General features: G+C 42.5%; 1 protein-coding gene across 3 annotated transcripts in view; it reads right to left on the bottom strand.

The window, feature by feature from the left end:
• Positions 1-1,644: 1,644 nt before the first annotated feature.
• Positions 1,645-14,342, bottom strand: part of Esrp1 (epithelial splicing regulatory protein 1) — a 50,271-nt gene continuing 37,573 nt past the window's right edge. For all 3 annotated transcript variants that reach the window (XM_052717832.1, XM_052717833.1, XM_052717831.1), the window contains exons 14-15: positions 7,159-7,309; positions 1,645-1,719 (exon numbers count right to left, since the gene is read on the bottom strand). In XM_052717832.1, the coding sequence (XP_052573792.1) occupies positions 1,645-1,719; positions 7,159-7,309 (226 nt within the window). The remainder of the gene's footprint in view (positions 1,720-7,158; positions 7,310-14,342) is intronic.

Consider the following 14,342-nt stretch of genomic DNA (forward strand, 5'->3'; position numbering starts at 1 on the left):
GAGAGTACAGACTAGAATTACACAGGGAAAGAACAAAAATAAAAACCTGTCCCTTTAATCCCAGGGCTCGGGAGGCAGAGGCAGGCAGATCTCTGTGAGATCGAGGCCACCCTAGTCAACAGAGTGAGATCCAGGACAGCCAGGACTACACAGAGAAACTCTGTTTCAAAAAAACAAAACAAAACACAAAAAACAAAAAAAAAAACCCACAACAACAACAAAACCCTTGTCTAGTTAGAATAGGAGACATTTCTTCCAGCCAAATGTCTAGCCTCCTTCTCAGGGATCAGGGGTCCTCTGGGCATGCTCAGTAACTTGTGAAGAGCTTTCACCTTTTGGAAACACGAGGAGACAAAATGCAAATGAAAAGGGTATCTGTGAACTAAAATGATGTGCTTTCATCAGTGGGACCTGGACACGCTCCCACTGTGAGGAACACAATGATCCTTCAAGGCCCTATAAAGCTACTATAAAGTCTCCCTGAAAAGGCAGATCCAAACCTCTTCATTTGTAGCCCAAACTATGCATGGCTCAGAATGAGGAGCCACACACAGAGTCACAATTCTCAAAGATGATGGAATACTGGCAATTACATCTCCAGTTTAGGTTCCATCTGGTTAAAGCTCACACCCATGAAAATGTTAACAAAATCAGAAAATGACAACTCTGCAAATGCACCAACCAAATATGAAGAAATGAGCCACACCTATCCTGGATGGGGCCCTGCAATACCGTGTCTGGCAACCAAACAGAATGCCAGTATCCTTCCGGGAAAACTTGCGGGTTAATCGATAGAGTCCTTCTTAACAACAGCCCATAAACTATCAATATTTCTTCCCACTAGCTTTAGATTTAAAGGAGAGAAAAAAAGGCATACAATGAAAGCTTTTGGAACAAAGCCCATTTTTTGAACATGAGGTCTTACAATATCATCCAGGCTGGTCTCACACCCTAGCTTAGGCTCAAATGATCTGGTAGTTTCTGATGTATATACCTGGCTGAGCTGTATACTCAAAAAAAGTAAGTAAATTCATCTAGAAGGGTGACTTTTTCTTTTCTATAACATTTGTGTGTGGTGCATATGTGGGAGTCAGTTCTTAACTTCCACTATGTGGGACTCGGATCAAATTCAGGTTATCCAGCTAAGCCGCAAGTGCGCCATCTTGCTGGCCATTTTAATTCAATTAAAAAACAAAAACAAGCTGGGTGGTGGTGGCGCATGCCTTTAATCCCAGCACTCGAAGGCAGAGCCAGGTGGATCTCTGTGAGTTCGAGGCCAGCCTGGGCTACCAAGTGAGTTCCAGGAAAGGCGCAAAACTACACAGAGAAACCCTGTCTCAAAAAACCAAAAAAAATAAAAAAAGTCATTTACTCCAGAGTTACACCCAAATCCACAGTAGCACACAACTCTCACGCATATACACTACACTGATACCATGTTCTTGGATTACAAACTTCATTCCAACCTACATTTCTTCAAGGTCTTCAGACATACCAGTGAGGAAAGGGGAGGCTCCTCCTCATCTCCTTCCTAGAGAAACCTCCGATTCTCCATATCATTTTGGGCCTCTCTGATTTAGCTTACATGATAGGTCCTTATAGTCCTTACCTTCTTTTCTGAGGACGATCTAACTGCTTGGGCCCTTAAATACAAACCCATTCTTTGGGTAGAGTCCTGGCCTGGTCATTTGTGTGTACAAGTCCATCCTCGGTTGCATACTAAAATGCAAGTTAAAACAAACAGGATCAATAGATGGACAGCTTGTCACTGTGGATGTTATTTTAACTAAACAAATTTTAACAAAAATATATGACACGTAGACCCTAGGAAATAACACAAGCCACACACACTGACCTCAAGGCTTTATTTTATTACTTATCAAACTCTTTACTAGGTGGAAGTTACTTTGAATATATGGATTAAAAACGGACACAAAACCACTAGACCACAATTAAGGAGGATCAAATCCGATCTTTTTGTTTTTTGCATGTACATCTGTAGACCAGAAGAGGTCACTGGATCCCACAGATGGTTGTGAGCTGCCATGTGGGTGCTGGGAATTGAACTTGGAACCCCTGCAGAGCAGCCAGTGAGCCATCGCTGCAAACAGAATCTGATCTCCTAAGTTAACATGATAACTTCCTTCCGGTAGGACAGGATATCATGTATTTGAGCATCAATTACCTTGTCAGGCATTATACATTAACCTACAAACCCAGTGAATTTTAAATTGTTTTAAATTTGAAATAAACCACTGAAATAAATTCTCAGTTGGGTACTAAATAAAAATTTTTGTATGAGTCATCAAAAGACCCAAAGTCAGAATGTTGAGGAGGAAGCCAGTATTTATTGAAAACTCAAAGCCCTTGAAAGTAATGGCTAATGGAAAGAGCAAATGAGAAGTATTAAAGGTGTGTGAGGACTCCCTAGAACCACCAGGATAATTAATCCACCATCAAAGACACCAGAGCCTTCAATTTACTGGCCAAATTAACCCTCTCACTGCCGAATGCTTTCCAAGTATTTGCCTCCTTCAGAAATTCTACTCCCCATTTCTCTTCGGCATAGTCTCCTTCCTTCCTTTTATTCCTGACAGGGTTTTCTCCAGACCATAGACTAGACCCAAACCTCGCCAAACTCTGATCTTCTTGCCTCTACTCCCAAGTGCGGGGCTTCTGGACATGTGCCACCATGTTGGGTTTATGAGTTGTTGAGGCTGAAACCCAGGCTTCCTGCATGCTAAGCAAAAAGCTGCTTCACTGGTGGAGCTGGATGGCCACCCTGCTCTTGATACACCTGAGGCTAGTGCTAAGCCCAAGGGTGGCATTACAAGTGTGTGCCACCACAACCAGCTACAAGGTTGGGTGGCCACTCTGCACATCAGAATTTCTCCCTATTTAAAAACCCCATACTCTTGCTAGCTTTGTACCCCTACTCTCATAAGTAGGGAATTCACAAAGTGGGAATAGTTTATGAGAGAAATGTTACTGAAGTTAATGGGGAAATATATCTAAATTCTTTATTTAAAGAGCATGTTTTCCCCCCCTTTTCTTTCTTTTGTTTTTTCAAGACAGAGTCTCACCATGTAGCCCTAGCTGTTCTAGAACTTACTATGTAGACCAGGCTGGCCCCACAGAGATCTGCCTACCTCTGCCTCACAAGTGCAGGGATCAAAGGTGTGCGCCACCACATTCAACAAAGATAATGTATTTCTAAAATGACATTTGTCATTATGACACCAAGTTTTATATTCATTTAAAAGATAAAACTGGCCGGGCGGTGGTGGTGCATGCCTTTAATCCCAGCACTCGGGAGGCAGAGCCAGGCGGATCTCTGTGAGTTCGAGGCCAGCCTGGGCTACCAAGTGAGTCCCAGAGAGAGTCCTACACAGAGAGTCCTACACAGAGAAACCCTGTCTCGAAAAACCAAAAAAAAAAAAAAAAAAAAAAGAAAAAGAAAAAAAAAAGATAAAACTGGATACCACTGGCAAATTTCATTTATTCAACCAATTATTTCCTGGATATTTGCTTAATATATAAGCATATAAAATTAATCAGTAATTATAATCATACAAGATTAATCAGAAAGAACCAGAAATAAAAACATTAACAACAGTAACTGGCATGGTGATGCATGCCTTTAGTCTCAATATTTGGGAGACAGGCAGGTGGATCTGTGAATTCCAGGCCAGCCAGGGCTACATACTTAAATCCTGATGGAAAAGAGAGAAAAAGGATGGGGGTGGGGGGGGGGGGGGGGGGGAAGACTAGAGACAAAAGCAATAGAAAATGGCCAACAGCGATCCAGTACACTGTGGGTGAAGACAAGCAGACTGCACGAAAGGGACAGTTTAGGAGAAGTCATCTACAGACCTTACCACCCGGAACAAAGCCAAGGCAGGTAGGACCCCATAGGAACCAGCTCTTACCTCAAGAGCCAACAACAAATGGGGTGGCATGGACTTTTAAAAGACAGTGGAAATTGGGTCGGGTATAAAGATTTGTTTTTTTTTTTTTTTTTTTTTTTGGTTTTTCGAGACAGTGTTTCTCTGTGTAGCTTTGCGCCTTTCCTGGAACTCACTTGGTAGCCCAGGCTGGCCTTGAACTCACAGAGATCCACCGGCCTCTGCCTCCCGAGTGCTGGGATTAAAGGCGTGCGCCACCACCGCCCGGCGGGTATAAAGATTTGAATTCATGCCTCACAGCTTGAATTATTGAAGGCAGATATTGGAACTACGGGTTTGGATGACTGAGTCCCAAAGCAATCCTGATTCACTGATCCAGTTTATAGATTCTAAATCTTTAACAGGTGTGCCCTGCATGCCTATAAGCTCAGCATTTGGGAAGCAGAGCTGGGCAAGTTGAAGGCTAGCCTGATCTACATAGTGCTCCAAAGATCAGCTGAACTACATGAGTGTATCTTAAACTAATTTAATAAATAATAAAATAAAAATAAGTTCCAAACACTTCTAAACAAGAGCAGAATATCTAGAAGAAATAATGTAGCATCATTGTGCTTCTGATTATAGCAGATAATCCTAACTTTGAATGACTCTAGGAGTTCCTCAAGAGAATGTATCATTTTTGAAGCATGTCATTTAAATTTTAAATCTTTCTCATTTTTCATTTTGTACATATATGTGCATACACACAGGCATGCTTAAGCACACATGTACGTGCCACAGCACAGAGATGGAGGTCAGCGGACAACTCTCGAGAGTTGGTTTCCTCCACCATGAGGGCTCAGGTAGTCAGGCTTGACTGCAAGCATCATTACGATCTGGGCTATCTTGTCAGTCCGTGTCAGATTTGACATAAATCTAGAAACGATGCTAACTATGAGTTTGGGGAAATAAGTATCTATAATTGCCAACCATGGTACTTTTTACCTAAGATTAATTTTGCTTAATCTCATTATTAATGTATGTGTATGAAAGTAAATGAAATTGGTCACACCAAGCTAAACCATTAAGCCCAGCTGACCATTAAACTTGAAAATGCCTCAGAGTTCCTACAAAGGGAAAATACAAAAGTCAAAGTATTTTCTCCATAAAACTGAGTAACTTTTTCAATTCCCTTCTAGTAAAAACTATGTAATTTGTAGAGTGGCGGTGGTAGTACACACCTTTAGTCAGGAAGATCCTTGAGTTCAAGGCCAGCCTGGTCTACAGAGTGAGTTCCAGGACAGCCATGGCTACACAGAGAAACCCTGTCTCGAAAAGCCAAAAAACAAAACCACAAAACGGCTGTATAAAGAGAAAAAGGTGGACTGTAGGTAACCATTTAACACCCAGTCCTCCAGAGGCTGAATAATCATTTGAGAAGAGCACGAGCTACTGACCCATCAAGAACCGGGAGTTATTCTGGAAGAACATGCTAAGCCAGGAAGAAAAGGTGACTTCCTCCTCTCTGATAGAAAATAGTCTTTGAGACAATGATGAATAGGGTAGTGGACGGGGGCTATCTAACCAGACACGGTTTTACTTGAGACCACGCCCTCCAGAGTCATGGACCACGCTTGGGAAACACATCCTGGCAGTGGACTGGCCTCCACAGACCCAGCTCGCTCACACAGTGCTGTGCATGAGCAGGGCCATTCTGGAGTCGGCTAGTCTGAAAACTCGGGCTAATTTTAGCACTATGAGGAAAGATTTGCCCGTAGACCAGTAGACTACATGTTACTGGTTTGTAGACATGGTAGGAAGTGTACTGGACTTTAAGTAATCGAGTGACTTCAGGAAGGCATGAGGTTTGCTCAGATGAATGGGAAGGAACAGATTTTATTCACTGTTACACACCTGTTGCCAAGAAAAGCTTGTTCCTAAAGTCAGAAGACAGTGATGGACATAGGCAGCAGCAGAGATGGATGAGAGCAGTCAGCGGCAGCAGAATCAGGTCATCTCATGGAGGCCCAGCGCCCTTCTCCAGCCCAAGTACCCAACAAGTCTGTTAGCTGGGCTGTCTATTTATTTTCTTTTTCCAAGAAAAACAGAAGTTTTTCATTTTCATTTTTCACCAGTGCCATTAGAAGAGGTTTTCTGATTTTTAAATACTCAAGCTTGAAACTCCACATTTATATGTTTATTTTTATTTATTTTTTATTATTTGCAGTACTGGAGATTGAACAAGTACTCTACCACTAAGCTATATTCCTACCACTCCTTTTATTTATTTACAAATTTTAAAATTACTTGTACTTATTTTGTGTGTGTTTGGGAAGGTGCATATGTATGCTGTAGAATGTATGAAGTCACAGGACAACTTCCATGAGTGAATCGCAGGAATCAAAATTCAGGTCACAAGGTTCGGTGGTAAGGGCCTTCTTAAAAAAATAAAATAAAGTTAAGGTGGGTGTGGTGGTGCATGCTTTTAATCCCAGCACTTAGAAGGTCCCTGTGGGTTCGAGCCTGCTCTACACAGTGAGTTCCAGGACAGCCATAGCTACATAGTGAGACCCTATCTCAAGAAATGAAACAAAATTCTATTTTATGTGAATGAGTAATTTGCTTGCATGCATGTATATAAGTGCATGTGTGCATCCCTGATGGTTGTGGCCAGTCTTGTGGGTTCTGAGAACTGAACCAATGCCCTCTACAAGAGCAGTAAGCACTATTAGCAGGCCATCCATCTCTCAAGCCCCATTGTTTTGTTTATCTACTTACTTATTTTCATTTTTTGAGATAGTGTCCCACTTTGTGGCCCTGGCTGGCCTGGAACTCATAGACCAGCCTACCTTTTCCCGTGATTAAAGGCATGCACCACTATGCCCATCTTATTTTATTTTTTTAAGTCAAGGAATGAAGAGACAATTCCAAGGAAAATGCCCCTTAGCAACCCTGTTCTTCATGCACACACCTGTACTGCTCACCCTCATGAACTTTCCCATAGCACACAAGTTTTAAAAGCACAGACAGATTACAGGGAAAGAGGATTATGGGGCCAGAATTACGACAGCAGAGGAAAGCCCTAATCTTGTCAGGAGGATGACCTGGAGTTAGGTCCTCACCAGAGACCGGACCTACACGCTTCAACAAGCAAATCCATCAGCACAGGCACACATGTTTCAGAGAATCAGTTTCTTTCCTAGCTGCATTTTTTTTAGGCAGACCAATCTTAATAATAAGGGCCCTGAGGATTTTTCTTCTTCAAGCTACTGACCTGGTAACCTTGGAAGAAGTTAAGAATTTCCTTAACTCCAGTATTGTAGGCCAGGCCCTGCATTCTGACCACCGTGCCAGGCTGGGGCGGGACACTGCTAAGATTAGCAGCTGTAGGGAAGTAGCCAAGACTATTAGGCGAACCTGGGGGGCTAAAGGGAGAAAAAGCACAGTGAACCAGCAGGAACACACAATGTGGATATTTACTCTAAATATATTACTTAAGAAACTGATGTTTTGAAGGTGACGTTTCTTATGCTGCGATGAGGTACCTTTCCTAAGACGGTAAGATTGTCACAGAGGTTCTGCCTCGCGTTTCCACAGCAGCCAAGTGGAGAGGAAGGGGGGTTAATGCAGTGTTAGATGCAAAACTTTCCCGAACCTCTCAGGTTCTCAAAGGGAGAGAGAGGAAGAAGAACTAAGCCGTCTCAACCACTCCACCGCTTCCAAAGCCCAGATCATTGATGGTTAATGAGCCAGTTTTCAAGAATATTAAGGCGTGAAGAGGCATGGCTATATGGGACTAATAGGAACCACAGCCAGAGACCGAAAGTGTCAGAAGTGAACGGCCCCGAGAACCAACGGCTCCCCGTGTGCACAAGGAGACACGAAGCCCAAGAATGCCACAGCAGAGCAGATCACACCAGGGCCATTTCTGCCAGTGTGACTCTTTAAAAACAGGGGAGGGAAAGAGTTAGAAGGGGCACTTAACAAGCTGAGCTGATCACCATTGAAGCGAATGAGGCCTCCTGGCATTATCAGGAGCCATTTCCTCCCAGAAGCATAAGACCTGTCTGTGCCAGGCTCACGATGTACCTCTAGTGACCATTATTTTAGTCTCATTAATGAACTCACCAGTCAGCTTTATGAGAGTCCCACCGAATCTGCTCTCTACAATTGGAGTCCAGATCATTTCAATTTGAAATATGTATAGGAATATTTTTTAACCCAGTCATGAACTTAAGAAGCAATACTGACTCCAACTTTAGATCAGGAACCTCTAGTCATCTTCCCGTAGAAATAACTGTACCACTCCAGAGTAGCCCTCTACGTAATTCTGCCAAGTAGGTCAGCAGATGTGCCTCTAGCCCACAGATTATGTTAATTAGCTCAGAAACCATTCATTTGCTGTTTCACAGGGACAGTCAACACCTTCAGTTTCACAGCAGTGTTCTCAGAGTATGATTTAACACATCCAGTCTTAATCTTATGAATAAGATTGTGATATTCTCTTACTCTTATTATCATTTATTAAATATTAGAAAACAGCACTGGGCACCCCGCACTAAACCTGTAAGTCTCTAAATCGGTGACCTCAACTATGTGACAAATTTGAATTACCCAAGGAGAACTTCACACTTCTGAAGAGAGCCCACCTGTCCACCCATCCAAATTACAAATGCAAGACTCAAGAAAGCCAAATACCCCATGACTGTACCAGTAAGTAAAGCAACTCAAGTGATCTTAATGAAAACCAAGATTGAGATCACTGCTTAAGAGACTTGTGCAATCAACACTAGAATTAGGGTGTGTGCTGAATGGCTTCTAACGCTCTGGCCCCCCTAAAGCCAACACCTCCGAGTTTTTACAGAGGAGAGATAATTTCCTATAGAAAACATATCAGTTAGCACTTTGTCAAACGACAAAACCACACTAATCTCTCAAGTATAGTATTTTCTTCATATTTAACCAATATTCAGTGAGTATATCTTTTCATACCAAATATCTGATATAAATCTAATATACAAAGACCACATATTTCAATACAACTAGACTCTTCTATAAAAGATATGAGCCGGGCGGTGGTGGCGCACGCCTTTAATCCCAGCACTCGGGAGGCAGAGCCAGGCGGATCTCTGTGAGTTCAAGGCCAGCCTGGTCTCCAAAGCGAGTTCCAGGAAAGGCGCAAAGCTACATAGAGAAACCCTGTCTCGAAAAACCAAAAAAAAAAAAAAAAAAAGATATGAAAGTCTTGTCATGTCCCTAGCATATTTATTTTCATATACTGTCCTATCACATTTTATTGCTTTTGTCTGAAGATCTTCTATAAATTCAGTTTGGAGTCTTTGGCACCTTCAAAATATATTCAAGATGGAGGCAGATAAGGGGCCAGTGAGAGGCACAGCTTAGAGGGGAAAGGCACTTGCTGTCAAGTCTGATCCCTGGGACCCACGTGGTGGAGAGACCCCCACACACAAACACAGAATGAACATAGATATTAATTAGATACAGCAGGGATGCTGCCATTTTTTTTTTTTTTTTTTTCCAGACAGGGCTTCTCTGTGTAGCTCTGACTGTCGTAGAACTCACTCTGTAGACCAGGCTGAACTCGAACTCACAGAGATCCGCCTGCCTCAGCCTCCCTGCTGGGATTAAAGGCGTGCGCCACCACGGGCTTCGCAAACAAAAACCCAAGTAGTCACCATAAGGATTGACGGCTCAGTGGAGAAATGCACGGCTGCATAAACCATGTAACGTGAGTTCTGTCCTTGAAATCCACACAGAAACGGAAGGTGACAGCTGATCCCACAAAGTTGTCCTACAGCATGTGCGTCTGTGCGCACACTATTAGAAGAAATCTTTTAGGAAGCCCCAATTCAAAATTTAACATTATACAAGACAATTTATTCAGATCTTGAGGCAGCAATTATTCCAACGACCTACAACCCAACTTCAATTTCATCTCACTTCTTTCTTTCAGTTTTTCGATACAGAGTTTCTCTGTGTAGCCCTGGAAGTCTTATCATTTTCCTAGCATACTTATTTATATACATTATCCTATTGTATTTTATTGCTTTTGCCTAAAGATCTTCTATAAATTTGGAACTCACTCTGTAGACCAGGCTGGCCTTGAACTCACAGAGATAGCCTGCCTCTGCCTCCTGAGTGCTGGGATTAAAAGTGTGTGTGTGTTCCACAGCCACCCAGTTTCTAGTCTCATTTTTTAAAACTATAATTACCTATTAGATTCTAGAAGCCATAAGGAAACTTGAGGAACCTGTCTATCTCCTTGAGAGGGAAGAAATTTCTACAACCTAAAATCTGAATTCCAAGATTTTGCAGGGATTACTCAAATGAAGAGCAAAATGAACACATTTTAAAATAAAACTGTCAGAGGCAAACATGTAACTTTATATAGAAAATCAAAGGACAGTTACTAAAAAAACCTAATAGGACTAACAAGTTGGAACATGTTAAAGAACTCAACCATTAATTGCTTTTCCATATAAGACAACAAACATCACCACAATTAAAAACAATTCTATTTATAGAAACATCAAAAGGAACATTCCCAGGGGAAAACACACAGAAACACAGGAGTTGTACACTACGTATTCATAAAACTCATGCTCTAGGCCTGTTTCAAGTTGGAAGCAGGAGTACAAGTCATCCTCAGCTGCACAGCGAGTTCAAGGCCAGCCTGGGGTAGTCAGGGTGTTCCCCCAAAGAACCAACAAGCCAGGTTTATAAATAGAAGCTTGAGCTTTGTTAAGATTCTCCATTCCCTGAGTCGGGGAGATGTTTCAGCTGCTAAAAGCATCTGCTGTGCAAGCCTGATGACCTGTCCAGTTCCTGGAACACAGAAACCTGGATGCAGTGATGCACATCGCATATGATGAGATCAGAAGGGGAGATAGAAAAACTGGCTCCAAGCACGTCAGCCTGGGGTACACTGCCCAGCAGCTGAGATGAGGAGACCTAATTCAATAAAGTAGAAGGTGGAAACTAACTCCCAAGCCCTTAATATGTCAGGAGCATGGGTGCACCCATACAAAATTAATAAAAAAGAAAAAAGGGTTCTTCACCAACTTCAAAGTCATCATGAAAAATGCCCAGTATAATCCATACATTTTTAGTTAAGATCAAATGCAGTAAATAGCTGAGGCTGACTCCAAATTTGTAATCCTCCTGCCTCAACCTGAGTGTTAGGATTATGGGCATTATAAGTTTCAAGGTAGCTCAGTAGCAGAGAGTATGTTTAACTTGTATGAGAACTTCAGTGTGGTACCCAGTACCACAATTAAGAACAAAGGCAAGGGAGATTGCTTAAGAGGTAAGGTGTTTGCCCTGTGTGAGGATCTGAGTTCAAATCACAGGAACGCACGTAAACAGCTGGATGTGGGAGCGTATGCAGCTGTCTCAGTGGTGGTCATATAGGAAATGAAGACAGATGGGTCTCTGGAAGCTTGAAGTCTAACTAGATTTGCCTCACAAAAAGGTAGAAGGTACCAAGACTGCCCTTAACCTCTACATGTGCTCGGGGCACACATACACATTTATTTCTTTTTGGTTTTTTAAGACAGGGTTTCTCTGTGTAGCCCAGGCTGGCCTCAACCTCACAGAGATCTGCCTGCCTCTGCCTCCTGAGTGCTGGGATTAAAGGCATGTGACACCACTGCCCAGCCACGTACAAATTTATTATACACTAAAACAAAGAAATAAAACTAATAAACACAAAGTTCAGCTTGTTAAGTGGTTATGGAACAACAAAATTTAGACTCCCTATCTGAAATCCTACAAAAAAATAACTCAAATTGATGTGCCTGTCAAAATGGCTTAATCCCAATAACTCATTTCCAGCCGACACACACAGATGCCTGTACTCCCACACCATACAGAGACCCACTAATAAATTTAAAAAAATTAAAGGTGAACTCAAATTGAGTCCTTTATCTAAATATGAAAGCTTAAAATATAAAAACTCAAGGAAAGTACATCAAGCTTTTGTACCTATACTTAGATTTGACACCAGAAGTGGAGTTCAGAAAGGTAGAAATGATGCACACACACACACACACACACACACCCCTTTATATGTATCTCAAAACAAGTAACAATCAAAGGGCTGAGAAGATACATTATCAATAAGATGCTTGCCATCAAGCAAGAGGATGGAGTTCAACCACCAACACCCACATAATAAGACACACGTGCTAGTATTAGTTGCATCTGTAATCCCAGTACAGGGGAGGCAGACAGGTGGCTTCCTGGAGCTTGCCAGCCAGTCAACCCAGCTGAACTGGCAAGCTCAGGTTTGCTGAGAGACCCTGTTTCAAAAATACAAGGTGAAGGTGAGGAAGACCCAACACTGATCTCTGGCCTTCACATGCACAAAAGTACACACATGCACACACACCCACACATGGCGATGGGATGGAGGTGGGAGTCTGGATCCACACAAAAATGTAAACTCAAATCTTTACTGTTGCCTAGTATATATTAGGAGTGTGACATCTTTTACTATCATAATAAAGATGTTTTTACATAAGATTAGATATAATATAGAGAATGTAAGGAGCTCAAGCACCAAGTTCTCAAACTATGCTTCAACTACTAACATAAAGCAAGACTGCCAGGAGCTTTTGAGGGTTGAGATTTTCACGTCTCAGTGGATCAGTTCTCACTCACGCTTGGAATGAATGATTTAAGTTCTACAGAATGTTAAACACTTGACAGCACTGGGAAAGAACGAAATGAGCACCAAGGGCGATGTCAGGATCACACTGAACTCCAGGCTCTTCCCATGGTGAGTTCGGGCCTCGTAAAAGAAGCTGGCCAAGAGACCGCGCTTGAACTGGGTGACGGTCCTGGGGGAGAGGCCTGAGAGAGGGATGGGAGGAAGAGGACGAGGACAACAAGGCTCTCAGAGCTGTGGAAACCATCGCAGCACCACGACTGTGAAGACAGGTCAGTGGGACGCTACCACGGCTCCCTCTGTGCAAGGTGCCCCAAGAGCACGAACCACAGCGTCTCTCCTCCTCAGAAGTGGACAGAGGTGAATGCAGAAACTCACAACTGGTCAAGATGCAGAGTCGAGTGCGCAACCGCGAAGGGGATATCTCTAACACACCCTCCCCCAAGGCTCAGGGACCATCACAGAAGGGAGGGCAGGGGACAGGAACAAACCCTGCCTTCCGCCCACGACTGGCCAATCTCCACTCAAACACAAAATTTATGTACCAATTTAAATACATGTGTTTGGTAGACAAAGGAAAAGAAAGAATGGGATCATGCTCTGTACCCAATTGTTTCCATTGTCTCAAGGGCCTTATTGTCACAACAGATTACTAGTTAATGTTGGTGTACCTCAAGTACTTAAGTATTTTTTTGTTTTTTGAAACAGGGTCTCTGTAGCCATGCTAATCTAATCTAGAACTCGTGGTAATCCTCATGCCTCAACCTTTCAAGGTGCTAGGATTAAAGGTGTGAGCTACCATACTTGGCAAATAAACTCGTTATTTTTTTAAAAAAATTACTTTGAAATTTATTTAAATTCAATAAAGAACTTCCCCATGTATATGCAAGTTCTTTCACAAAGGGGCCTGATCAGCGAACTCTGGTCACTGATCTTGGTGGCAAACGCCTTGACCTGCGGAGATATCTCCCTGGTCCAAATATTTTGTTCTTAAATTTTAGTTTTAAATGACTCCAGGCTGACTGCTCAGTGATAAGAGTATTTACCCTGCTTGTATAAAGGCCTTAAGGCTCAAACACGGTACAGGGTGGGAACCGGAGAGATTTTACAACATGAAAATAAATACCCCATGTTTTAGTAAGTTTATGTGTTTGTGTAGGTAATACCACTCGAATTAGGGAAAGTAAATTAATAAACACATTAAGAGTTAATCCAGGGCTGGAGAGACGGCTCTGTGGTAAGAGTGTGTAGTGTTCTTCCAGAGGACCCAAAGCTTGGTTCTCATGCCCATCACCAGGTGGCTCACAACTACCTGTAACTCTATGCACATATGCATAAATGAAAATTATTATATAAATTATATATTACATATACAAAAATAAAAATGCTGGTTGTTTTATGTCAACTTGACACAAGCTAGAGTTATCTGAAAGGAACCTCAATTGTGAAAATGACTCCATAAGATCCAATTGTGGGCCGGGCGGTGGTGGCGCACGCCTTTAATCCCAGCACTCGGGAGGCAGAGCCAGGTGGATCTCTGTGAGTTCGAGGCCAGCCTGGTCTCCAAAGTGAGTTCCAGGAAAGGCGCAAAGCTACACAGAGAAACCCTGTCTCGAAAAACAAAAACAAAAAAAAAAACAAAACAAAACAAAAAAAAAAAGATCCAATTGTGGGATATTTTCTTAGTGATTGATGAGGGAAGGCCCAGTCCATGGGGGGTGGTGCCGTCCCTGGGCTGGTGGTCCTGGGTTCTATAAGAAAGTAGGCTG

Source organism: Peromyscus californicus, unplaced genomic scaffold (genome assembly GCF_007827085.1).
Source record: "Peromyscus californicus insignis strain IS unplaced genomic scaffold, ASM782708v3 Scaffold_5__1_contigs__length_169319896, whole genome shotgun sequence".
NCBI classification, from domain to species: domain Eukaryota; kingdom Metazoa; phylum Chordata; class Mammalia; order Rodentia; family Cricetidae; genus Peromyscus; species Peromyscus californicus.